Source organism: Pristis pectinata, chromosome 28, assembly GCF_009764475.1.
Source record: "Pristis pectinata isolate sPriPec2 chromosome 28, sPriPec2.1.pri, whole genome shotgun sequence".
In the NCBI taxonomy this organism is placed as follows: domain Eukaryota; kingdom Metazoa; phylum Chordata; class Chondrichthyes; order Rhinopristiformes; family Pristidae; genus Pristis; species Pristis pectinata.
This window is the reverse complement of record NC_067432.1, coordinates 23,906,386-23,934,380: the sequence shown is the minus strand read 5'-3', so window position 1 is coordinate 23,934,380 and position 27,995 is coordinate 23,906,386. Positions and strand designations below refer to the sequence as shown.

The window sequence follows — 27,995 nt, the reverse complement described above, 5'->3', positions numbered from 1 at the left end:
GTCGCCATTGGCAACGGCGGAAGCCGGCCCCCAGCACGGGTCAAAGGGCGCCCGCCCCGCCGGTTGCCATGGGGACAGGACGCGGCCTCCTCGCAGCTGCTCGGCGCTTGGCTGAAATGGGCGAAAGGACGTACAACCCCTCCGTGCTGCTCCACAACTGGTTCGAGGACATCGCCTTGGATCAGGTGAGGAAGCGCTGGTTCATGATGAAGCTTCGAGCAGATCCCCAAACCTCTGAACCTGACCCCAACATGAACTCACTGACAGTATCCCTCTGAGCCAAATATCCCAGTCCTGGCCCAATCTCCCTGTCACTAACGCTATCCCCATTACCTGTCCTTACTTTCCCCACCCAATCCCTCCCCCCTGATCTTTCACCGTCACCTTATTCCCCCAAAACTGTCCCAATGATCCTATCACCTCGAGCCCCTTCTTCCCAATCTGATTTTTTTCTGATTTACACTCTGATTCTCGCACCAACTCTGGGTTCATAACCCTAAATCGTGCCGGACCCTATGCCCTAATCCTAACTGCCTCATCCCAACTCTATTTTGCCGTCCCTATCTCTCCAATCCTTATCTTACAACCAGGTCTAAATCCTAAATACTAGATAGACCTGGCTCTCTAACCATATCTCACCAACGCTGACCCTATTTCCTTGACCCTATACCATCACCCATGACAAAAACCTGATCCAATTGCTCTGAAACTAACCTGCTGTCTCTGTTGGCCAACCCTATTTCCTTATGCCCTGATTCGTATCCAACTCTCTCTGATTCAGTCCTTCAAACACATCCTACTGTCAACCCTACCTTCTGAGACCTATCCACCTATCCAGTAACTCCTATTATCCTTGGGTTTATCCCTGTAACCTTATTATCTTAATTTGGACCCAATCTGCCTAATCCTGTAATCTAACCATATCCCTAACATTTTATCTCTCTGGTCACCTTTAGCCTATCAACCTAACCCTATCAGGTTCACAGAACTACCGTATTGTTACGGCACAGAGGAGGCCAGTAGCCCACTGATTCTGTACCAGGAATGCAGCTAGTCCTACTTCTAGGCCTCCTCCCCACAACCCTGCAAATTCTTTCCTCTCAGTGACTTTTCCAGCTCCCCTTTGAATGCTACAGTTGAATCTGGCCTTAACCACTTGCCCTGTATTTTTTTACTCCTTATGTAGCTTTTGGTTCATATGTCAGTCACCATCATTGACCCTTCTTGACCCTTTCTCCAATGGGAAGACTCTCTCTCTCTCTCATGCTCTCTCTCTCTCGCTCTTGCTCTCTCTATTCTGGCTGTGCCCTTAATGATTTTAAATACCTCTATCAGACCTTATCACAGCTTGCTGTGCTCCAAAGAAGCCCTGCTTTTCCTCTCTATGCTCACATCTAAAGTCTCTCATCCATGGAATCATTTTGGCAAATCTCTTCTGTACTGTCTCTAAAGCCTTTACCTCATTCCTAAGATGTGGTGACCAGAACTAGACACAATGCTCCAGCTGTGGTGGAACCAGTGTTTATGATAGTTCATCGTGACTTGTTTGCTCTTGTACTCTATGGTTCTATTTATAAAGCTCAGGATCCCCTGTGCTTTCCCGAACTACTTTGTCAACCTGAACTGCCACTTTAAATGAACAATGCACACATGCTTTCAGGTTTTGTACCCATTTTAGAACTGTGCATTCTGGTTTATATTGCCTCTTCTCCTTCTTCCTACCAAAATACTTCACAATTTTTAGCATTAAATTTCATCTGCCACATACCTGTGAAAGTTACACATCACTATTACTATCCTCCTCATAGTTCATTACAAGTCCAGGTTTTGTATCAACTGCAGAGTTAGACATTTTGCTCTGTACTTCCAAGTCATATAAGAAGAAAAGCCATGATCCAAGTACCAACTCCTGGGGAACTTCATCATACAATTCTTCACTGCTTTCCTCTGTTTCCTGTTACTTAGACAATTTTCGTTCCTCGCTGGTACAGGCCCTTTTACTCCATGGGATTCAGTCTTGATCACAAGCCTATTATCTAGTACAACAAACAAGAAGCTGCAGGAACTCAGTTGGTCAGGCAGAATCTGTGGAGGGAAATGGACAGTTGATATTTCAGGTCAAGATCTTTCATCTGGACTGGACCCTTCATCTGGACAGATGCTGCCTGACCCGCTGAGTTTCTCCAGCTTCTTGTTTATTACTCCAGATTCCAGCATCTGCGGTCTCTTGTGTCTGTATTATCTGGCACATTTTAAAGAGCCTTTTGGAAGACCATATCAACTGCATTTCCTCCATTAACTCTCTTTGTCACTTCATCAACAATTCTATCAAGTTTGTTGTAGTTGATTTGCCTTTAACGAATTCATTCTAGCTTTCTCTAAACAATCCACATTTGTCCAAGTCATTGTGAATTCTGTTTGATTATTGTTTTTAGAAGTTTTGCCACCCCCGAATTAAACTGTCTAGTCCTTAGTTACTGAGTTTATTCCTAAACACTTTTTTTTAAACAAGTATTCCTATACACTTGTTTAAAAATGTGTTTTTAAACAATTTTTGCAATTTTCTAGTCCTCGGACTGACCGTGACTCTATAGACATTTGGAAGATTATGGCAACATCTCCAATTTTCTTCTTTAATTCCCTCAGCAATCTGGATACTTCCCAAATAGACCAGTTGATTTATTTGCTTTATGTGCAGCTATCTTTTTTGGTAGCTGCTATTTTATCAATTATATTCCCATCCCTAATCTGAACTACATTTTCCTTTGCTGAGATACCAGCAGCGATCCAATCCCCAAATCTCATTTCCTAAACCAAAAATGTTAATCCCTGAACCTAACACCTGCCCTTATCCCAGTTCTAATTCTAAACTCATGACTTTTTTAACTGCCAATATTGCATCACCAATTATATAGGCTAACAATATTTTCAATAGTCACCACATATAAATACAGATGCTTGTGCCCTGATTGGATATTTTTGCTCCAATGTTTCATTAAGGAGCTGCATTACCCTTCTTCATTAAAAGGAACAGAGTGAGGAATACTGAGCCAGGAAAGGAGAGTTTAAGAAGAAAGAGCAAAATCTTGGTCGAAGGTGTAGGTTTTGAAAAGGTTTTTATAAGTAAAAGGAGCTATAGAAATTGAGGGTGGGAATTCTGCCTTTATTGAAGAAGAGGATATGCAGATGTTGTAACTCATAAATGAGATCTGTCCAGTCACAACAGCATTATCAGTGCTTGTTTCTGGCTTCAGTTAAATAAAACGCCATAAATTCCCTTTCAGACAGTGACATTAAAGTGGAAGGGGAATCAATGGTAAAAGACCATGGTTCATTGCATGGGCCCCTGACAATGCTTATAGCAGGTTATTGTGGCTCATCCAGAACTGTATAGAAGAGAGGTATACTGACAACACGAGAACAATTAAAGTGAAAGTTGGTTGGCATGTAGAATTGGGAGCAAGAAATAACATCTTCAATCATTTTTCAGCAATTCTACTGAACAACTTGAATGTGGAGATGACATGAGGGTGTGTTGAAGGAGAACTAGAAAAAGATAGGTTCATCGCTAGAGCAGGGAGGAAATGGGAAAAAATTGGCAATGTACAAGGAAAGAGACAATTGTAGTAGGGACTCAGTGGATGATCTCAATCTTAGTGACAAAGAAATGCATGAGCTCCTTGCACTTGTGGACATGAAGGTGGGGATAGAAGGTGGGTATTTAGACAAAATCCCCCTGTAATTCATTCTGTTTACTAATGCAAAAAAAAAGTGTCTTTACTTTATCATTTTGTCAAAGTGATTACTATCCTTCATTGTCTATCTTGAGTTTTGGGATTCTTTTAATTCAGTTCAGTCTTAGCAGAAAGCACATTGTTGGAAGTACCAATAAATAATTAATTTCTTCACTTTTGCTTAATGGAATTTGTTTGAGTTTAAATGGGAAACAGTTGTTTGTGCGCCAGCCACAATCTATAAAAGGGACACACCCATTACTAAATGTTCAATTCACCAAATTCCCGTAATAGTATATTTGATTACAGAAACAAGAGGGCACTTAGTAGAATGCAAAGCCTCAGTCTGTACTCATCTGTTCAAGATATACTTCTTTATATTTTGAATTTGGGTAAAGTACATAATCAATGTCTGAGTGTAACTTCCTGTTGAATATTTGTGATATTTTACTGATTGCAACAGTTGATGTAGAATTGTGACATCATGCAGAATCCAATGAAACAAGGCCAAACACTCAGACAGTGAGTCTTTTGGAAGATCTTTGCGAGAGTGTCTTCCTTTCCATGCCAATAGCAAATGAAACACTCCATTTTATTCCATAATTAGTATAGCATGGTCTGTGACAAAGACTATTTCTTTTCCCAGTGAATAATTTGTTAAATTAACCTACAATTGCTACCAGAGACTCCAACTAAATGTTATAGAGGATGCTGCTCCTTCATTCTGTTTGGGCGGAAATCTTCCACTGGACATCGCTTTAGTTTACAGAGGCCAGAACTCTGCTTTTTGCTTGTTACAGTTATTTTGATTTGCTTTCAAACTTCGAATCTTTCACTGTAAAAGGAGAGAATACTGCCACTGTGTCAAAAAGGCTCACGCTTAGCCTATCTATTTTTAAATGGTTGTTGTTATCCATTAAAAAAATTACCACATCATATATGTTTCCTTGTGCATAGAAATGTTTAATATCCTCAGTTTTCTTCATCTATAAATTATTTGTATTGCTTCATATGCAGCCCTGTTAATCCAGAATCTGAAGATTAGTACACAGACCCCATCTAGTGGTTGATTTTTTACATCAGGCCATTATATAAAGATTCCGAGTATCATAGTAGACAAATGATTTTTTTTTACTTGTTATTTTTTATTTGATATTTATATTATCTTATTGGTATTTGATATTGGGGTGGGAGGAGTTGGTTGCTTGGAAGGGATTGGTCAAAGAAAGGATCTGGTTGGGGGAGAGAAGAAGTTGGTGAGGTCAGTGGGGGAAACAGTTGGGATGGTCAATAGTTGATTGGGGCTACAAATGAAGGGACCCAAGGACATCAGCAGTGTGGAGTACATGATGGGAGTGATCATGAAGACTAATATAGAAAAATCTACATGGAAAAAGATGGAAGCCTTGGACTTCACAGATAAGGTTGGGTCCCCTTTCAGGCTAAGGCCTCCTTCCATGTGTGAGGTCAATGTGTGAACCCGCTATAGTCCTTTGGCTTACTCTCATATGGCCACTCTGTTCATCAGTACATATGGCCAAACCTCGGAAGTTGCAGATTAGGCCAAAGAGGCATTCAGCAGCAACCTTGTAAAAATCCCGGTCTGCATTCCAGTGATCCTGGACTACTTCAACACCAGGGTGAATAATATTGCAACCCAATGGAAAGGTGTGATGAGCAACAAAAGAGGAGGAAAGTTAACTTCAGCAGGATCCTTCTCCTGACGAAGTACCTGGAACATTGTCTTGTCAAAAGCAACACCCTGTTTTGCCAGCAAGCCAAGCACAAGGCCTCATGGCAACACCCTTTGTCCAGGAACTGGTATCTGTTAGATTATTGATCATTGTCCAACCCACTCTGTTATGCCTATTAACCTGTGCACGAAACATCAGTGTCAACAGAAACATTGCTGCAAGAAAATTGGTGTTAAAGCTCTCAGGGACCCACAAAAGTAGCTTTTTCAGATAGTGCCTCACAGACAACCTGTCAATTCCCAGCCATCAGGAGTTGCAGAAAGTCCACAACTAATGAGCTGTTCTGAAGTCCACCATAATTGTCACCTTTGAAGAGATTCTTGGCTTCTTTACCAAGAAGAACCAGGACAAATTTGATGAGAATTGCTGAGAGTTTGAGAAGCTAGTTCACTGCAGATTCAAGATATTCTTGGGTTGAAAGCTGGACAACTCCTCAAGCAAAATGAAGGCAGGAAGCTCATGACCTAAACAACACATGGTGAGTGGAAAGAATGCAGAAGGCCCAGCTACTTGCTGATATCCATAGCGTGCGTGGGTCCTTCAGCACTGTCAAGGATAATTATGTCCAAAAAGCAAGGGGACCACTCCACTGAATGCCAAGAATGGAGGTGAACTTATCAAGGACAGAGGAGGTCAATGACTTTTAGAATGAACACTTCAAAGATCTCCTCAACTGCAATTCTGTCCTCGAAGTAAGTACACTTGATTCTATCCTACAGTAACCTCTTCAGTCCAGTCTTGCTGCCACTCCTGACCAACAAGAAATTAAAAAGCCCACATCCTAACTAAAGATCAGGCCTTGAAAAGGCACTCTGGTTGAACTTTTAAATCTCTCCCAGAGTTTCAGTCTCAAATTCACATTCTCATCATCCACATCTGGGAAGAGCAGAATATACCAGGGGACCTCACAGATACCATCATTGTGACCACCTTCTAGGTAGAAGACAAATCCAACTGTGGTAACTACAGATGGTCTCCCTGTTGTCTGCAACAGAGAAAGCCATCGCTGGCGTCCTCTGCAACCACCTCTTTCTAGTGGCAAAATTGCAGTGTGGATTCAGCTTGAGGCTCAACGGACATGATTTTCACCATGTGACAGCTTAAGAAATACGTATGGAGCAGCTGCAGCATTGTACATGGCCCTTTTCAACCTCACAAAAGACATTGACTGCATCATTTGGGAGGAACTTTAGAGAAGCCTCCTCAAATTTTGCTGACCATAGAAATTTGTTTCCATCTTTTATTAGTTTCATGATGGCATGCAAGCCATGATCATAACCAACAGAGTTAATCTCAGTGGAGACCTATGTCAAACAAGGTCAAGTACCTCATCCTCTGACTGGGCATTGCCATCCACACTCAAAATGAGTTCAACTAATCAACATTGTTATCTCAGGTTTCCAGGATTAATAACGTTTTTCTTTGGCAATTTTAGATAATGATTCAGTTTCTCCCATTTACACCTCCTCATAACTATCGTTTTGTTTTTTTCATTGGCTCTATTACTACCCTCTTTCTGTCATTTAATCTCCAGCCTTCCACCTTATCATAAACTTACTTTATTGTTCTCTGCATATTAAAATCTCTCTACCTCTATTTTTGGTGAAAGGTCACTAACCTAAAACATTAACTGATGCTGCCTGACTTGCTCAACATTTCCAGGATTTTCTATTTTTATCCAACCTAATCCTGGTTTACAGTCCTTGGTCCCTAGATTTGTAAGTTATGGCCTATCAAGTACACATCTAAATACTTTTAAAATATAACCAGGCTTTCTGCTTCAACCACATTTTCTGGTATTGAGTAAAAATAAAATCTCCTCAACCACCCCCATGATACTTCTGCCAAGTGTCTTAAATTTATAGTCCTCAGTTTTTGACCTCTCTGTTAAAGGAAATAAGTTTTTCCAATCCACTCTGCCCAGGTCCATCAAAATATCATATATCTCAATTAAGTATTTCTACTGCCTCTCATGTTCCAAAGAACACAGCTCGATTTAATCTTTTCTCTAGTGCCACCAACTTGTCTGCAAATCTCTCTCCAGCATAATTACACCTTACTGTAATGTGTAGAGTTCTATGGTGAAACTGATGTTTTATACAGTTCCAACATAGCTGTTTTGTCATTTTGTCTATAATTTAGTTATTAATGGAAAATATTCCATATACCTTTTTTACGACCTTACCTACCTTTAGGGAATTGTGAGTTGCTCTGTTCAGAGTTGCTCTGACCAGAATTGCTCTGTTCCCCTTCACGGCTTGGTATAATTTATCGTGAATTCCCTTGGCTTTTTTTTTGCTTTCCCACATGCATTACTTCACACTACTCTGGGTTAAATTCCATTTATCATCCATCTATCAGTGATATCTTCCTGTCATTTCTAGCTTTCTTTGTCATTATCAAACACACAGTCTTTTTGTCTTTTTTTTCTGCAAGCTTCTTTATCATAACCTTTGCATTTGTCTAAATCATTCATATATATACCACAAAAAAAAAGACTTGGTACTGTGTCCTTCCCAATGTCTACTGGAAATGCATTTCTGTCACAATTACTTTCATTGACCACCCCTCTCACCTGGATCCACATATCACTTGCCAGCTCTTGCTCCATCCCTTCCCCCCCCCACCCCAACTTTCTATACTGGCTATCTCCCCTCTTTCTTTCCAGTCCTGATGAAGGGTCTTGATCTAAAATGTCAAGTTCATTTCCCTCCATAGATGCTGCCTGACACGCTGAGTTCCTCCAGCTTTTTGTGTGTTGATCCAGATTTCCAGCATCTGTAGTCTCTTGTGTCTCCATTGACCATTACCTCTATTTTTTTTTATCACCAAACCAGTTTCAAATTCAACTTGTCCTTTACTTTGGATGTTATGGACTTTTACTTTACTGACATCTGCCATGTGGGACCTTATTCAAAAGCATTGCTAAAATCTATCGATATGCATTAAGTATGCTTATCATTGCTCCTCCTCAGAAAAATAATTGTTTGAGTTGGTCATATTCAACCCGCCCTTAAATTCATGTTGACTGACCCTGATTAATCTGTGCCTTTCTAAATGATGGTTAACAGTGTTCTGAAGAAATGTTTCCAGTAATTTTCCCATTACCAATTTAATGGTGACTAGCCTGTAATTATTTGTATGATGGTATAACATAAGCAGTTGTCTGGTCCTTGGACGCTATGGCTGAAATTAGAGTCAACTGGAAATTCCTCCCTATTTCTTCCCTCATTTCTCATAACAACCTAGGCTAGATTTCACCTGGGCCCAGTGGCACACTGATTTTCAAAAAATGGTTTGTCATTGACCCCTAATGATCCTCTCATTTTGTTTATCTCATCAAATGTTTCATGTACTCCCTCCTCAATACACTGCCTCTATTTCCCTCTCTGTTGTAGCGATCTCCACAAAATGTTTATTCAGAACATCTGCTTTCATTACACATATAACCTTTTTGGGCACGAATAGGCCCTACAATTCCCTTAATTAGATTTAAAGAGGCTGCTAATCAGTAACATCATAGTTCAGTAAGATTGTGAATGTTTAGTGTAATTGTTCTGTTCGAAGCATTCCTGGTTGTCTTTTCAGAAGCTATCATGTCTTTCAACAACCTGCCTTTTGTATTCTTACATTATTGACCTCTTAAAATAATTCTCTGTAATCCTAACAGTTTATAATCAATTGCTTCTTTTCCTGTGGGCTATGGGTTAAAATTGGGCATGGTGGGGAAGTATTATACGTAATTGCATCAGTTGTTTGTTAGTCACTAAACTTTATCCGATTGTTGTGTAATAGCAACATAAATGATTCCATGTGATTTGAATCCTCACCAAAGTCCAATTTCATCCCACAGGGTTTTCAGTAATTTAGAGGGACAGAGGCTAATTTTACAGGTTTTGGAAAGTCTTTAAAAAGTACTCTCACATGATGTTATGCTTGCCATGTCAACAAGCAATGCAAGTGACTTCTCCCTTCAAAACAAGTATTATTGAACATTAAAATAAACAAGCCATTCTGACAGCAAAGTTAGTCATTTTTTTGAGTGTTCTTAAAGGTTGCCACTGGCAGAAGTGCCAAAAGAGAAAGAAGTAAGGACTTGAATGAAACTGTTGAGTCATTTCCCAATTGACTTTGACTTTGGCATGGTGTACAAGGAATAGACAACTACTAACATTATACTGTAATACAGTAATTACAGGATCTGTCTGAGTGGTGGCTTACCTTGACCACCCTTGTGAAGTCATTAAATCTATATTGCTCTTTGTAGTGATTGGTTTTGTACAGACTGTCTCTATGCCTTCCTTTAGACAACCAGCAATACTCTTTCACTAATGCATTGGAAAATCTGGGGTATCTTTCCAGCTGTTCAAATTTTCAAGATTGAAACTCATTCTGCCATCTTCCTAAGGAATGACAATGCCCTTTAACTGGCTGCTAAACCCGTTAAAGAACATGCCATAAAGATATCTGCCTCACGCCAAACACCACCCCCCCCCCCCACCCCCTCAATCTCTCCCACCATCCCCAGCAGTGGTAAGCTAACAACATGATTTCCCCAATTTGTCGGAAGAAGTTGTAAATGGACATGCGTTATAATTGCTGTACCATCTATCAATGGGTGGAAGCTCAGGCATGATGTGAAAAATTGTCTCTGGTGACTTGAAGTTTTATTTATAGGCCTAAAAAGGTTTTTTTTCCTATCTTGCAGGATGTTATTAAAGACTTTATTAACAGGAGAGAACGTGGTGAGCTTTTGATGCAGAAGCTTGGATCCTTTAAAGATGATCTGCTGAGTAAGGTGAGGAATCTCTTTCAAGTATTAACGCCTTTTATCTCAATTGAGTTATTTTTATCAGTAATTGAGTGCAGGTTTAGAATCATTACTTAGTATCTGTAACAATTATAAGGCAAATAATATTCCTTTGTATCTCCCAGTATGATTTAAATCTGTGTTATTCACTAAAATGTTGTTGTTTAAATCTATTTGCTTTGGATGTGATAAAATGGGTCATTACATATCAATTGTCATTTATTGCCATTTCATGGTGTTATAGTGTGGGAGGGCCAGATTCAATGCTCAGTGTTCAAAACCTGCTATGTTTCACCTTTCATGTTGGAGAGAATTATGCATCTGTTACAATTTGTGTTGCCTCACCAGAGCTTCATCTCTGCCTGGTTTGGAGAGTATGGACTATGAGGAGAGACTATGGGAGCTAGGGCTTTACTGGAGAGAAGGACATGATAGAGGTATACAAAATATTAAGAGGAATAGATAGAGTAGACAGCCAGCGCCTCTTTCCCAGGGCACCAATGCTCAATGCAAGAGGGCATGACGTTAAAGTAATGGGTGGGAAGTTCAAGGGAGATATCAGAGGGAGGTTTTTTACCCAGAGAGTGGTTGGGGCATGGAATGCGCTGCCTGGGGTAGTGGTGGAGGCAGGTACATTGGTCAAGTTCAAGGGATTGTTAGATAAGCCTATGGAGGAATTTAAAATAGGGGGATATGTGGGAGGAAGGGGTTAGATAGTCATAGGCGTGGTTTAAAGGTCAGCACAACATGGTGGGCCGAAGAGCCTATATTGTGCTGTATTGTTCTATGGTTCTATGGTTAAGTTCACAGCAGAAAGTAAAGTGCACCAAGTAGCTTACTCTGAAGGGTGTAAGTAACTTTCAATACTGCACAATGAAAATAACATTAGGTGTCCTCCAGTTTTAGACATCTCTGCTATGGGGAAAAGTCTCCTACTATTTATTTTATCCATACCCTTCAAAATTTTATATACCTCCACCAGGTGCCCACTCTGCCTCTTGCTCCAAGCAAACCAAACCAAGCTATCCAGTCTCTCCTTATAACTGAAACAATTCACCTTAGGAAACATCCTGCTGAATCTCCTTTGCACCCCCTCCAGTGCAATCACATCCTTCCTATGGTGTGGTGACCAGAATGGTAGACAGTATTCCAACTGTGGCCTAACCAATGTTTTATGAAGGTGTACCAAACCTCCCTGGACTTGTATTCTGTATCCCAGCTAATGAAGGCAGGTATCCTGTAAGCTTTCTTCGTCACCTTATCTGTCACTTTCAGAGATCCTAGGGCATGTACACCAAGGTCCCTCTATTCATCGATGCTCCCTAGGACCTTACTATTCATTGTGCATGTCCTGCACTTATCAGTCGTGCCAAAGTACATCACCTCACACTTACAAGGATTACATTCCATTTGCCTTTGCTTTGCCCTTGGTATGAAGTCCACCAAAATCATAGTTCAGTAGGCTTTGCACATCTCTGCAATTTCACTGCAAATTTGCTCCTCAATGTCCTTCCCACTAGTTGGTTACTGATTAGAATAGTGGCAGTGGTGTAATTGCACCTTTTTTTTTGTTAACTCAAGAATGAAAGATTCTGTCCTTAATCTTTTCAGCATACCCTCTCTAACCAGCATTGCAATATTCTCTTTAATCAATACTGCCATTCACCACCTCCCACCCCAGAAACTGAATTGAATCAGCTAAATAAATCATAAATTCAGTTGCTGCAATTGACTTCAAGACCTAATTATTCCACAGGGAATACCCAAGCATTAATGGAACAGGCAAGTCTTGTCACCATGCTCAAACCCAGACTATATGTGAGAATCATCATGTCAGAGCCTTTAATTATGTAATGCTACAGTGTGAATTTTTTTCCATATTATAATCATTAGTTAAACCAGCAGTGTGCAGTTTTTATGCAGGGAGGGCCAGGTTTACAATCCAAACCTCTTCCATGTACCATGCATGAAAAACACGTTTTATTTTAGCCGGACATATACTGATATACTTAGTCAAGTTGGAAGATACTCATGCCAAACTACTCATCGACTTCTTGCTCCCAACTCACTACCTTCTCAATAATTCACTCACTGTCTTTCCACTGCTTTCTCAATTCTACATAGCTGCCTCCCTGATACTGCCTGACTGCTCCAGTCATTGCCCCATAATGGTTTACTTGCACATCTCTGGTACTTGATTCCATCTTCCAGGCTTGTGTCCAGAATTACTGTACCCTAGAGATATGCAGGGACCGACTTGGACCCAATAGTAGTGCCAGTGACCTGGGTTCAATTCCGGCCACTGTCTGTAAGGAGTTTGTACGTTCTCCCCTTATCTACGTGGGTTTCCTCCGGGTGCTCCAGTTTCCTCCCACATTCCAAAAGACGTACGGGTTGGGAGTTGTGGGCATACTATGTTGGCGCCGGAAGCATGGCGACACTTATGGGCTGCCCCCAGAACACTCTACGCAAAAAGGTGCATTTCACTGTGTTTCAATGTACATGTGACTAATAAATCTTATCTTACAGTATATATGGGTCTAGAGCTAGAAATGAACCTGGATCTGTACTTGAGCCCAGATGGGACCTGGCCTGATGTGGGCCTGGTGTCTGGTCTCTGGATATCATATCCTTAGTTCTTGGAACTGGGCCTGGCATTGGACTGGGTGCCAAATTGGGCCAGGGCTAGGTAGCGGGTAGGCCCCAGGGGGTGGACAAGATAGCAGGGGTAGTCAATTCCCTGCTTTGTTCTTTAGTCTTCCACAGTGCTCTTCCTGGTTCCCATATATTATCCTGATGATGTTAAGGACCACTCCCCTTATGGAGTGCAGGTTATCCTGATCATCCCAGGAACTGCTGGCAAATCTTTAGTGGGGCAGATAACCTGGTGAGCAGCCAGAAAGCACAGAAGTGAAGGTCCAAGAAAGATGAGTGCAGGCTTGTCAGACCTATTCCCTGGGCTGCATGTTGTACAAACTTAAATTTAATATCTCTTATTGGTGCTAAGGTGCCAATGGTTCACTGTTAACTGACAGTTAAATGAGTAAATGCCATGATCACAGTCATCATGCACCAATATAACTGTAGTATTTATTGGCCCTTCAGTTTCCATCATTACCTCTGTAATTAAAGAATCAAAAGATCAAAAATATGAATACATAATCCCATCAAGTTCATCATGTGATAAAAGTAAAACAAAACAGCCTGGACTTCTTGTTCATAATTCATGACATAATGTGACATTAAATTCCAGCGTGGTTTAGACAAGTGTGATGAGTGGGTAAAATGCATGGCCTATGTAGATTAACATGGACAAATGGACAGAAAGACATTATTTTGTGAATGATGATAGATTGGAAAAAAGGATGCTGCATGAGACCTGGGTATCTTCTATACCAGACCCTGAAAGCAAGTGTTTTGGTGCAGCCTGCAACTAGCAAGGTAACTGGTATGTTGGCCTTCATTGCAATAGGATTTGAGAACAGGAACAAGAATGTCTTGCTGCAGCTGTACAAAACCTTGGTGAGAACTTCCTACAGTTCTGGTCTCCTTATTTGAGGAAGATGTTGCTGCCATGGAGGGAGTGCAACAAAGGTTTATCAGATGGCAGGACTGATGTACAAGGAGGGATTGGGTCGGTTAAACCAAGTTTGGAAGAATAAGAAGGAATATCATGGAAACCTATAAAATTCCAGACAGACTATATCCAAGGAAGATGTATCCAGTGGATGGAGAGGCAGAATCAGGGGTCACAGACACACACAGCTAAGGCATTTAGAACAGAGATCAGGAGAACTTTACTCAACCAGGCAGAGGTGAACCTATGGAATTCTCTATCACATAAGGCAGTGTAAGCCAAGTCATTAAGTATATTCAAGAAGAAGATAGATATCATGCTTAATACCAATGGGATTAAGGAATATAGGGAGAAAGTGGGCAGAGGGTACTGAGTTGGAATTGGAGGTACAGTGAAAAACTTGTCTTGCATACCGTTCATACAGATCAATTCATTACCCAGTGCATTGAGGTAGTACAAGGTAAAGCAATACAGAATGCAGAATAAAGTGTCACAGCTACAGAGAAAGTGCAGCACAGGCAAACAATAAAGTACAAGGTCATAATGAGGTAAATTGAGGTCAAGACTCCATCTTTTTGTACTAGGGACCCGTTCAATAGTCTTATAATAGTGGGATAGAAGCTGTCCTTGAGCCTGGTGGTACGTGCATTCAGGCTTTTGTATCTTCTGCCCAATGGGAGAGGGAAGAAGAGAGGATGTCCGGGGTGGGTGGGGTCTTTGATTATGCTGGCTGCTTTACCGAGGCAGCGAGAACCATAGAACCATAGAACAATACAGCACAATACAGGCCCTTCGGCCCACCATTTTGTGCCTACCTCCAAACCACTCCTAAGACTAACCAACCCCTTCCTCCCACGTATCCCTCTATCTTAAATTCCTCCATATGCTTATCTAACAATCTCTTGAACTTGACCAACATATCAGCCTCCACCACCACCCCAGGCAGCGCATTCCATGCACCAACCACTCTCTGGGTGAAAAACCTCCCTCTGACGTCTCCCTTGAACTTCCCCTCCTCTCTGCCTCACCGGGACAAATTTATCCCTAACATCCTGCAAGAGATCCCTGAACATCGACTATATCTCTATAGTACATTTCCCTTCAAAAATGTCATCCCAATTCACACTCTCAAGTTCTCACCTTATAGCCTCATAATTTGCCTTTCCCTAATTAAATATCTTCCCGTCTTCTTTGTTCCTATCCCTATCCATGACAATTCTAAAGCATTGGTGCCCTGGGAAAGAGGCGCTGGCTGTCCACTCTATCTAATCCTCTTAATATTTTGTATACTTCTATCATGTCTCCCTCATCCTCCTTCTCTCCAATGAGTAAAGCCCTAGCTCCTTTAGTCTTTCCTCATAATCCATACTCTCTAATCCAGGCAGCATCCTGGTAAACCTCCTCTGCACCCTCTCCAGCGCCTCCACATCCTTCCTATAATGAGGCGACCAGAACTGTACACAGTACCCTAAGTGTGGTCTAACCAGAGTTTTGTAAAGCTGCATCATTACTTCGCAGCTCTTAAACTCGATCCCACGACTTATGAAAGCTCATACCCCATAAGCTTTCTTAACTACCCTATCCACCTGTGTGGCAACTTTCAGTGATCTGGGGATATGAACCTCCAGATCCCTCTGCTCCTCTACACTGCCCAGAGTCCTGCCATTTACCTTGTATTCTGCCTCGGAGTTTATCCTTCCAAAGTGTACCATTTCACACTTCTCCGGATTGAACTCCATCTGCCACTTGTCAACCCAGCTCTGCATCCTATCAATATCCTTCTGTAGGCTTTGACAGCCCTCCACACTATCCACAACACCACCGATCTTTGTGTCATCTGCAAACTTGCTAACCCACCCTTCCACCCCCTCACCTAAGTCATTAATAAATATTACAAAAAATAGAGGTCCCAGAACCGATCCCTGTGGGACACCACTAGTCACAGCCCTCCAATCCGAATGCACTCCCTCCACCACAACCCTCTGCTTTCTACAGGCAAGCCAATTCTGAATCCACATGGCCAAGCCTCCCTGGATCCCTTGGCCTCTGACCTTCTGAAGAAGCCTACCATTTGGAACCTTGTCAAATGCCTCACTAAAATCCATGTAGACCACATCCACTGCACTACCCTCATCAATCTTCCCGGTCACCTCAAAGAACCCTATCAGGCTTGTGAGGCAAGATCTTCCCTTCACAAATCCATGCTGGCTGTCCCTAATCAGTCCATGATTCTGTAAATGATCATAGATCCTATCTCTTAGAATCCTTTCTAACAGCTTACCCACCCTACAATCCTCTGGTACCATCCCCGTGGACAACGAGGACTCAAAGATCCTAGCCAACGGTTCAGCAATCTCCTACCCTAGCCTCACGAAGCAGCCTGGAGAATATTCCGTCAGGCCCCTGGGACTTATCTGTCCTAATATTTTCTAACAGCTCCAACACATCCTCTCTCTTGATATCTACATAGTCTAGAACATTACCCTTACTGTCCTCAGTGTCATCAGGACCCCTCTCCTTGGTGAATACTGAAGACAAGTATTCATTGAGAACTTCACCCACTTCCACAGCTTCCAGGCACGGCTTCCCACCTTTGTCTTTAATCGGACCTACCTTTACTCTAGCCATCCTTCTGCTCTTCACGTACGAGTAAAAAGCCTTGGGATTCTCCTTAATCCTACTCGCCAAAGCCTTTTCATATCCCCTTCTCGCTCTCCTCAGCCCCTTCTTAAGTTCCCTCCTTGCTACTCTGTATTCCTCATGAGCCCTGTCTGATCCTTGCTGCTTACACCTTATGCATGCTGCCTTCTTCTTCCTAACTAGTTTTTCCACCTCTCTCGTCACCCATGGGTTCCTTCACCCTGCCATTCCTTCTCTGCCTCACCAGGACAAATTTATCCCTAACATCCTGCAAGAGATCCTGGAACATCGACTATATCTCTATAGTACATTTCCCTTCAAAAATGTCATCCCAATTTACACTCTCAAGTTCTCACCTTATAGCCTCATAATTCGCCTTTCCCCAATTAAATATCTTCCCGTCCTCTTTGCTCCCATCCCTGTCCATGACAATTCTAAAGGTTATGGAGCAGTGGTCGCTGTCCCCCAAATGCTGACCCACTGATAGATCTGTCACCTGACCCAGTTCATTACCTAAAACTAGATCTAATATGGCATTCCCTCTAGTCAGCCTGTCAACATACTGTGACAGGAATCCATCCTGGACACACTTAACAAACTCCGCCCCATCTAAACCTTTGGCACTAAGCAGGTTCCAATCAATATTTGGGAAGTTGAAGTCTCCCACTATAATAACGCTGCTATTTTTGCATCTTTCCAATGTCTGCCTCCCAATCTGCTCCTCAGTATCTCTGTTGCTACTGGGGGGCCTATAGAATACTCCCAGTAGAGTAACTGCTCCTTTCTTCTTCCTAACTTCCACCCATATTGACTCTAGAGAGGATCCTTCTACATAATCCACCCTTTCTGCAGCTGTAATATTGTCCCTGACCAGTATTGCCACCTCTCCTCCTCTTCTGCCCCCTCCCTATCCCTTTTAAAACACTGAAAACCAGGAATATTCAATACCCATTCCTGTCCTGATGTCAACCATATCTCTGTGATAGCCACAATATCGTAGTCCCATGTACTTATCCAAGCCCTCAGTTCATCTCCCTTATTCCTGATGCTTCTTGCATTTAAGTAAATGTACTTTAGCCCATCCGCCTTACTACTTTTATAGCCTGTACTCTGATTCTCCTTCCTCAAAGCCTCTCTACCTGTTAGATCTGACCTTTCCCCATCCCCTTCTTCCTCTGACCTATTCCTCCGGTTCCTATCCCCCTCGCAAACTAATTTAAACCCTCCTGAACCACCCTAGCAAACCTGGCTGCAAGGATACTGGCCCCCCTCAGGTTCAGGTAAAGAGATAGAGAAGTAAAGATAAGAGTCCATGGAGGGGGGCTGGTTTCCGTGATGTGCTGAGCTGTGTCCTCAGCTCTCTGCAGTTTCTTGTGGTCACGGGCAGAGCAGTTGCTATATCACGCCATGATGCATCCAGTTAGGATGCTCTCTATAGTGCATCGGTTAAAAATTGGTGAGTTTCTAAGGGGACATGCCAATTTTCTTTAACCTCCTGAGAAAGTAGCAGTGCTGGTGAGCTTTCTTGGCTGTGGCATTTACGTGGTTGGACCAGGACGAACTTGAAGCTCTCAACCCTCTCAACCTCAGCACCTTGATGTAGACAGGAACATGTACACTGCCCCCCTTCCTGAAGTCAGTGATTAGCTCTTTTGTTTTGCTGACATTGAGGGAAAGGTTGTTGTCATGACACCATGTTACTAAGCTCTCTATCTTCTCCCTGAACTCTGACTCATCGTTATTTGAGATATGGCCCACTATGGTATCATCTGCAAACTTGTAGATGGTGTTAGAGCATAATCTGGCCACGCAGTCATGAGTGTATAGGGAGTAGAGTAGGGGGCTGAGGACACAGTCTTGTGGCACCAGTGTTGAGAATAATCGTGCCGGAGGTGTTGCTGCCTATCCTTACTGATTGCGGTCTGTTGGTCAGGAAGTCAAGGATCCAGTTGCAAAGGAAGGTGTTGAGTCCCAGGGCTGTAAATTTGGTGATGAATTTGCTTGGAATTATAGTATTGAAGGCAGAGCTGTAGTCAATAAACAATGGTCTAACATAGTGTCTTTGTTGTCCAGATGCTCCAGAGATGAGTATAGGGCCAGGGAGGTGACGTTCGCCATAGATCTGTTTCAGCAGTAGGTGAATTTCAATGGGTCAGGATTTTCTGGGAGACTGGAGTTAATGCGTGCCATGACCAGCCTCTCGAAGTACTTCATGATGGTGGATGTCAGAGCCACCGGGCAGTAGTCATTAAGTGGCTGATTAGTCATGATTGTGTTGAAGGATGGAGCAGGCCCAAGGGGCTGTGTCCTGCTCCTGCTCCTATTTTCTGTGTTCCTATATTTCTTCTAATAAATTCCAGGCAGTTATTATTTTAGCTTTGTATCACATTCGACAACACTGTTTGCATTAACAAAAAGTTCTTTTTCTAATTTATTTAGACTGAGCTTGCCAAAAGTTCTGACGGATATATTCATTTTGGTGACCCAGTGTTACTTATTAATCCTGGCACTGAACAAAGTCATTCCAGCACCCTCCATTTTCCTCGAGCCCCCATGGCATTGACTATGAATGTTGATCAAAGCAGATTTATGACAAGTAAACAAGTTGATTCACCATGTGAAGTGTGTGGTAGCAGGGTCATAATACCCTGTATCAGAAATACTTTTGTTATTACAAGGTAAGAGTAACCTTGAGTTTGTGTTAATAGCGTTCCTTCTGAATCAATGGCAGGTATGACAAAAGTGACTGTTTTCCAAGCAGCCAATTTTTATATGAAATTTTCTGTACACTAATAATTATATTAAAAATAAAAAAAATAGCTAGGAATCTAAAATAAAAATCAGAAAATGTTGGAAATACTCAGCAGATTAGGCTGCATCTGTGGGAAAAGAAACAGAGTTACTGTTTCAAGTCGAAGATCCTTCGTCTGAACTACTATTGTTACTATTGTCTGCATTTAATTCAAAGTTACTGAATTTAAATTAATTATAAATGAAAATAATGCAAATATAATCACATTTACTATGTCAAAATTATATATTTTTTCCATATATAATTCAATTGGATCTTTTTGAACAAAAACAATACAGAATCTAGAAGAGTAGTATATAAACCTCTGGTGATACAATTGCATCACAGATTTACAATAAGAATACAAAAGTTATCTGCATAATTTTATTAAAATTATAGAATAATGTGCACATTTCCATTTGTAAAAGATGCAATTTAAGAATGAAAACTGGTTTTGTAACCATGGAAAGGATAAACACATATTGATGTAGTAACACAGCACGTCATCACCTGTAATCAGTCAAATGAATGGAGGGGAGTTGTGGGCTATGGGTGAGGCTCTAATTTTTACCATGACAACCCGGTGAAAAAGAAAGCCAAGTTGCAGCCAGATATTTTCTTGCTTGGGAAAAACAATCAGCAAGTATGCCACCCAAGAAGACCAAAAGGAGCTCTAAAAACAGAGGTTTACCTAGCTTTCCTTGGACAGGGGGAAACATCTAAATAAGAATACAACATTATTTCTGAAATGAAGATTTTAGACACAATGAATAATCTTAAAGCATGGCAACCCAGTTCTACCCAAATTAATTACTTCAAAAATAATTCACATTTTGTTAATTGGGACATTTTTCTTTAATTTAAGTTGACTTCAGCTGACGTATGTTCTAAAATAATTATTCTTTAGTACACTACAAATGTTCTGCTAGATTTTCAAACTTCAGGATACAGCTGATGCTTCATTTTGCAAAGGAGTGTCAGACTTTGCAAGAATAAAATTTAGTAGCACTAATGTCATCTTATCAGAGGCAATTCCGCAAGAGAACATTGGCTGGATGAGTGTAGAAAGGTCACGGCACAGAAGGACATAGTTTTGCCCATTGTATCCGTGCCATCTCTATCAGGACAGCTCACTAGTTTCACACCCAGCCCTTTCTCCTTAGTCTTGCAAATCAAAGTGGGATCTTTTGGACATTGACATGGTTCCAACAGTCAGTTTGCAAACCAGATAAATTAAACTACTTTTTGGATCACTGTAAGTGATTTGCATTGTAATCTTTTTAAAATGAAAATATGTTTGTGCTGTTTCAAAAAGTAGAAATGTTCTCATTTGGATAATAATATAGTTTCTAATAGTTTAACTTAAAACCCTAAGCTAAGTGATAAAATGCTTTGCAATATTACATTGTTTTTTGGCTTCATAATAACTTTGTGCATTGTTTGTGTTTCACACACTCACTAACTATTTTTTCCAATCAGCGTTGATGGTAGTTGCAATGGTGATCCTCTTCGATATGGACAGAGCTTTGCCCTCAAAACAATGGACGGGATCGCTGGACAGGTACTTTAACACCAGATTGTAGTTTTCTGATGCCTCCAAAAGTATGACATTCTAATTGCTTTATTACAAGAATAAACTTTGAAGAAAAGGTAAAGGAAACAAACGTAACTGTTTGCTTTACTATGTGTCCTCATGATCATTGCACTAAGCTACAAATGGTTTTCCTTTTACAGCTATATCTGACAAGTGATATGAAATTATTTCTGAAATTTGCCAAAAAGTCACGGATGCAACTCGTGAACCTGGTAGATCAGTTCTCCTTCCTGAGTTGTTGGCAGGTCCTGTACTTGGACCCACAGATGCGCCTTGAGTACGATGGGTACCCAGTGCAAGTAGGAAATTTTAAAATTGTGTTGGATTGAGAATTGTTCTTTAAACTTAACTTTATAACCCCCTTTAATATTATCAAGAGTAAAAACGTTCACAATTTAAACTTTGGATCAGATTTATACAAAATTCTCAAGTTAGTCATTCTATAAGTTAGTCTACTAAATTGTGCTGTCTCACAGTTCCAGCAAACCGGGTTCAATTCTGTTTGCACATTCTTCCTGTGATGGTTTGGGTTTCCTCTCTGTGCTCTGGTTTCTTCCTACATCTTAAAGATCTGCTGGTTGATAGGTTAATTGGCTATTGTAAATTACCTCCGATGTAACTGAGGGTTAGGAGAATCAGTGAGAGTTGATGGATACATGAGACAGAGTAGGCTACAAGGAAAATAATTGGGGAAATGAGATTGATGGGATTGCTCTGAGAGGTAGCATAGACTTGATGGACTGAATGTCCTCCTCCTACGTTATAAGAAATATAAAATGTAATCATCATAGAGCTGATATTTGATCTACCTCATAGTTATATGCTGAACATTATATGGATCTAGTGCGAGGCATTCAGTGCTATTGTGGTCATTGACAAAGTAATGGAGCCTGTTGTTGGACTTGCAATAATCTGGTGATTTCTCCTTTTTTCCACCGTCTGCTGCTTTCATATATCAGTTCAATGGATTCCTAGCATTACGAATCTCTGCTGTTATCAAGCTGGCCAAATATTAAGGAATTCTTACAGGCATCTTCCCAGGATGCCAAAAAACATTTTTTAATTAATCGTTTAAGGATTGCTCAACCTCCAAAATGCATTCCAATGTCCATGAGAATTGCATTATAAAATATAAAATTAATGTTTTAGGGTCTAGTAGTTTGCAAACCATTAAGTACACCTTAGGATGCCATCAAGTGCTCACATGGTTCTTGGGAAACAAAATGTAAGTTTTCATTGACTTTGTGATTTTATGTGTAGTTTAAATTCATGTCAGTTAAGTGATTTTCCAGTTAAGTAATTTTCCTTGGTTTCAGTGGAAAACATTGATAAATTTAGCACAATCTGCAATTGTATCAATGCTGAATCTATTTCCAAGCAATCCAGATCTAATAAGAGCATAATAACTAGAAGGCAGAGTCAGTCATAAGACTCCACAAGCCTTCTACATTTTTCAGAAAGACCACAGCTTCACTTTTTCATGCATTGACACTTCCGTGCCCAAAACGTTATTGATCTCAATCACGAATACACTCACCAACTGAGTCTATACAGTCCTCTGAGGATATAATCACAAAGCTTTTCTGCACTCTGAATGAGGAAATTTTTAATCTCACTCCTAAACATCCCCTTATCCAGAGACTGTGACTAGCTGTGGAACCAACAAGGGGAACCAGCATCTTCCTGCTCAGACCTAGTAAGAATTTTGTGTTTCAATGAACTTATATTTTGTTCTTCTGAATTCCAAAAAATGTAGGGCCAATATTCTGCCTATTGACAACCATGCCAGGAATCAATCTACTGAGTCTTCACTTCCTTTAAGATGCATGTGTCCTTGCTTCGACAAAGCCATACACAGTGGTCTGACGAGAGTCCTTTATTATTCCAGCATAACTTATTCTTATATTCCAATATCCTTATGATCAACTAACATGCCAATTGTACAAGGCCAACCAAATTCTTCTGCACAGCCATTATTTACTAGACTCTCACCCTCAAAGCTATCCTGCTTTTCCATTCTTCCTACGAAGGTGGCAAATTTCATTCTTCCTCACATTATACTCCATTTGCCATCACCTTGCCCAATTGCTTAACTGGTCTTTGTCCCTTTGCAGTCTCTCTCTGTCCTCTTCACAACCCTTTCTCAAGAACAAACCTAGATTCAGTCACTTCATCTAAGTGATTGATGTAGGTTGTTAATAGCTGAGATGCAAGCTTTGATCCACAAGGAACTCTGCTGGTTATATCCTGCATGCTTTTGAAAGCAGGAACACACTGGGAGTCTGACGTACAAACATTTGAACTCACATTCTTCTCCTGGATGCACCACTGAATTGCTCTGTTTTATGCCAGTCAGAGCAGATCTCTCTAGTGTGGCCTTGCTCATTTGAAAGGTACATATAGAAATGTTTTCTGTTTATTTGGCATTAATTCACTGTATATAAGATTAAAACTTTTTAACCAAATTTACCAGGCTTTAATTTTTATAAGTAATATTTAATTTTGTTACAATTATTTAATTTTTTTCTCAACACCTCCAACCCCCCATAAAACCACCACAACCTCTTCCCCTTGATGGAAACATCTTCAGTCCTTCCTACCTATCAAACTATTTAATGGTCTTAAAGACTTCCATTTGGTCACTCTTCAATCTTTTCTCGAGAATTGAGCCTTCAGTGTTTTCCAATAGGAAAAGCTCCTTAGTTGGGAAATTCTCTTTGTAATTCTTCTTTGGATCTTTTACAATGCTTTTATATCACTTTTATGAAATAGAGATCAGAACTATGCACAGCTCTCCATAGGTGGCTTTTCCAAGTTCTCTATAAATTGTATGTAATTTCTCTGCTTATTAATCCTATCCCTCTAGAAGTAAATCACAGTGCATTGTTTGCTTTGTGATGATTTTATTACTTCTGATTTTCTAGGCAAATGTAAAAGTTCTTGTCAACCATGTTCGTACAAATCAGGCTTTAGCAGTTCTTCAGAAGCACTCCTTCTGGTAAGTATTGCTAATAAAGTACAGAAAATGAATAATAGTTTTCAGAGTTTCATATTATGAATATATTTATATTAACTGATAGTATTAGAAGGAAATGGGCAACATTTATCCCTCAAGCCTGGTGTGCCATTTCATTGCATATTATCAAACATAATATCTGCTACAAATCAGTGTAATTGAGTAGTTTTAAAAGATAAGTATGATTTTAAATATTTTTAAAGCTTGTAACTTGAAGTTTAATTAAATCAGGTAAATCTTTTACTCAAAATAACAATTTAAAAAAATACGGATTTCAATCAACCACCTGATTTTAAATTACTGAGTTTACTTAAAAAGTGTGTATAACCTACTTTGTACTTGTATTAATGTATTAATTAGTTTCATGGTAAACTAAAACAGTTGGAGTGGTGGTGGTGCAGTGGTTAAGTTAGTAGATGAGTGATTCAGAGGCCTGAATTAACAATCCGGCAACGTAAATTCAGATTCCACCATGGCTGCTGTGGACAGACACAGCTACTGTTCAGTCAGCAGTCTGAAATTAAAAAAAAAGACCTTAGTAATAGTGACCACAGCAGTAAATAGCTGGGTTGTTGTAAACATTAATCAGATTAACTAATACTTTTCCTACTATCTGCCAGCCTGAAGCAGACCTACAGAGTCATGGATGGTTCTCTGAAGGCCTGGTTGCATCATAACCAATGTGTCAAAACAGAAATAGGACAAAACAGGACAGACTGCCCAGCATCAACCCAGGAACCAAACTTATTCATGGCAAAATTATTCCCATCCAGTTCCTGACATAATTGTACTCACAGAATCATTTCTTACAGACAATTTGCCTGACATTTCTATTACGATCCCTGGTACATCCTGTCCCAGTGGCAGATCACACCCACCAGAGGTGGGGGTACTATGGTCTATAGGTGGGAGGAGTGGCCCTGGGAGTCCTCAGCATTCACTCCAGAAGTTTCAAGTCATCAAGGCAAATGCGTGCAAGGAAACCTCCTCCTGATTACCATCTACTATTTTATGAATTAGTGTTTCTCCACGTTGAACAACACCTGAAAATAGCAAAGACACAGAATGTTCTCTGGGATGGGTTCTTCGTTGCCCACCCCCCAAGAGTAATGCTGGATAAGTTTAAGTGATGCTGCCAGAATGGGTGAAAGGATCATCAAGAGAGATAAACAGCAGCATTAAAGTACACCACCAGTTGTGGTGTCATTGCTCTGCTTATTCCTCACTCAGTCGTTGCCTTCAAACCAGGGGATGCACCTGGTTCAATGCGGAGTGCAAATGGGTGTGCCAGGAATAGCATCAGGCATACCTAAAAATGAGGTGCTAATCTGATGAAGCTGCAACACAGTAAAAATACGATGCAATAGACAGAGCTAAGAGATCCCACAGTCAACAGATCAGAGTGAAACTCTGGAATCTTGTCAAATCTAGTTTTGAACAGTGATGGACAATTAATATAGAATATTAATACTCTATTAATATTAGAATATTCTCTATGAAGAATATCCCCATCCTCAACAATGGTGGGCCCAACATGTGAGTACTAGTGACAAGCCAATTGTCACTAGCATTCAATTGGCATCCAATGGTCAGCAAATGATCCATCTCAGTTTTCTTCAGAGATACCTGCAGTCACAGAAGCTTGTCTTTGATCAATTCAGTTTACTTTACATGATTTCAAGAAATGACTGAGAGTACCAGATAAAGCAAAGGCTGTGGGAGCAAACAACATTCCAGCTGTAGCACTATAGTATCTGCAATTATAAAACTGCCCTACCTCTAATTATGCTGTTCTAGTGCAATTAGAACACAAACATCTATCCAATAATGTGGAATATTGCCTAGGATCACAAAAAGCAGGACAAATCCAAGTTACCTCCACGGTTAATCTATCATATGCAAAGTGATAGAAGGTTTGCTCTCAAGTGACATTTGCTCACGAATAACTTGCTCACTGATGCCTCTTTTGAGACTTGTTAGATCTACTTGGGTCAAGACCTGATCATCTCTTTCCAAATGTTGACCAGAAGGTTGAATTCCAGAGGTGATATGAGAGTGACTGTCCTTGACGTCAAGATAGTATTTGACTGAGTGAGACATCAGGAAGTCAGTATAATGGAAGTCAATGGGCATGAAAGGGAAAATACTCCAATGGAAAAGGTCATACTTCACACAAAGGAAAATAGTCGTGGGTGTTGGAAGTCAATCATTCCAGCCCAAGGCACCACTACAAGAGATCCTCAGGATAGTGTCCAAGGTCCAGCCACTTTCAGTTGTTCCAGCATTAGGTCAGATGTTTGCTGATGATTGCACAACCTTCAATCCATTCACAACTTCTCAGCAAGTCAAGAATAAGATAGATGCAGTCAGACCTAGGCAACATTCGGGCATATGGATTGAAAAGTGGCAAGTAACATTCACTACACTAAAGTGCCAGGCAGTGACCATCTCCAGAAGAGGGTCTAATCACCTAATCTTAATATTTAATGGTATTACATCACCATCAACATTCTCAGGGTTTACCATTAAGCAGAAACGCAACTGGATCTGTCATTTTAGTGCTGTGCCTACAAGAACAAGTCAGAGGCTGAATACTGTTTGGCTGTCTACTGATTCAGTTCCTGATAGCCCAAGCATGAAATAGTCTTCCCCACTTGCTATGCTGAGTGCACCTCCAACAACATTCAAGAAGCTCAGCACCAACCAAGATAAAACAGCCTGCTAGACTTACATCTCATTCATCACCCTAAACTGTGGACACACAATTGGCTTGATGGTAGGAAGCAAAAAGTGATGGTGGAAGGTTGTTTGTGACTTCCAATTCCGCCCCCTCCCAAAACAAAATTAAAAAAAAGGTACTCTTCCCCTAAAGAAAGAAATACAATTAGTGAAAGTACCAAATGGGGATTTATTCACCTGAGCCTATTTTTATGAGCACAACCAACTTCTAGTTCAGTGCAGAAGGCTGAATTGCACTGATTATAAATTGTGCATGAAATTCCACCATCTGTTGCACCGGTTACATTAAATACTCCCAAATTCCTCTTATAAGGAAGCACTGAGCAGAAACTGACTAACTCAATTAGATCATCCTTTACGCTCTTATATTCAAGGCAAACTAAATCTAGTCAATGCCATCCACCCTTTTAACTCCATTATTGATTTCTGATCCAGGGTATTAAACTTATTTTCTAACTATTACTTTGACAGTTTGAAGTGTGCTACATGTGATGTCCAGGTAGGTTTTCCACTTGAACATTGAACATCAGCATGGATACATCAGAAACTACCACAAAATTTGTCATAACTGCCTAATATTATCCATCTATTTCAATGAATGGTGAAGCATGTGAGACCAGTTTTGGAAGAAAAGCTTTATTTCCATCAATACTCTTAAGTTCAAATAATAAAAGATTAAATAATCAAATCTAAATTGCCCAAACAATATTTTGTACTTCTTGCAGGACGATGTTTGGAAGAGAGCATGAAATTACTACTCACACCTTCCTCGATACCCATCGGGCTGAAGAGGACGTGAACCATTGGATAATGGTCACAGGGGATCCCAGTGTCCCTCATGGAATTATGTTTCATATGCCTCCACCTGTTTGTGAAGACCCAGAACCAAAGAAAAAGCACAGCCAGGAGTCATCTGACTGCTTCACACAAAAATGAAGCTCACTTCATACCTTCTGATCCACCATGATTTATTTGAATAGAAACACATCAGTTCTCCTTCCCCAACCTGAATTTATCTTTAATCAACTGGATGATTCCTTACATGAGCTTCATTTTCATAGAGTATTGAATATAATCAATCAGAAAGTGTTCTGGGAAGCTTCAAGCTTCTACAATTTGTGCAAAATGTCATAATGTTCCCTGTAATCAAAATCCAACAAGGAATGAGAAGCAAAGGTAAAATGATGACAAATATGTTCTTTAGCGAAACCAACTGAATGCATTTTGTAATCTAAATAGCTAAATAAATATTAGAAATGTAGTAAAATGGGATCAGGTTTGTGGACTTGACTCTGTCAATAATGGATTGTTAAGGAAATTCATTCTATTTCTCATTAGTA

The 27,995-nt window shown here is 40.5% G+C and overlaps 1 protein-coding gene across 2 annotated transcripts; it reads left to right on the top strand.

The window, feature by feature from the left end:
• The first annotated feature begins 43 nt into the window (after positions 1-43).
• Positions 44-27,877, top strand: cfap161 (cilia and flagella associated protein 161). 2 transcript variants are annotated; one of them, XM_052040567.1, is made up of 7 exons: positions 44-185; positions 10,197-10,286; positions 18,955-19,193; positions 20,786-20,867; positions 21,041-21,199; positions 23,825-23,898; positions 27,381-27,877. In XM_052040567.1, the coding sequence occupies exons 1-7, from the start codon at positions 69-71 to the stop codon at positions 27,589-27,591; spliced, it is 972 nt and encodes a 323-aa protein (XP_051896527.1). In that variant the 5' UTR covers positions 44-68; the 3' UTR covers positions 27,592-27,877. The 2 variants fall into 2 exon arrangements, with proteins under 2 accessions (XP_051896527.1, XP_051896528.1); XM_052040568.1 differs by lacking the exon at positions 21,041-21,199.
• Positions 27,878-27,995: the final 118 nt, after the last annotated feature.

What these genes read in the sequence shown, in the direction of transcription:
- cfap161 (XM_052040567.1), top strand. Translation starts at nt 69, where the DNA reads ATGGGGACAGGACGCGGCCTCCTCGCAGCTGCTCGGCGCTTGGCTGAA. An exon ending in AAGATGATCTGCTGAGTAAG is followed by an intron (nt 10,287 to 18,954) that starts GTGAGGAATCTC and finishes TAATTTATTTAG; the next exon opens with ACTGAGCTTGCCAAAAGTTC. An exon ending in ACGATGGGTACCCAGTGCAA is followed by an intron (nt 21,200 to 23,824) that starts GTAGGAAATTTT and finishes CTGATTTTCTAG; the next exon opens with GCAAATGTAAAAGTTCTTGT.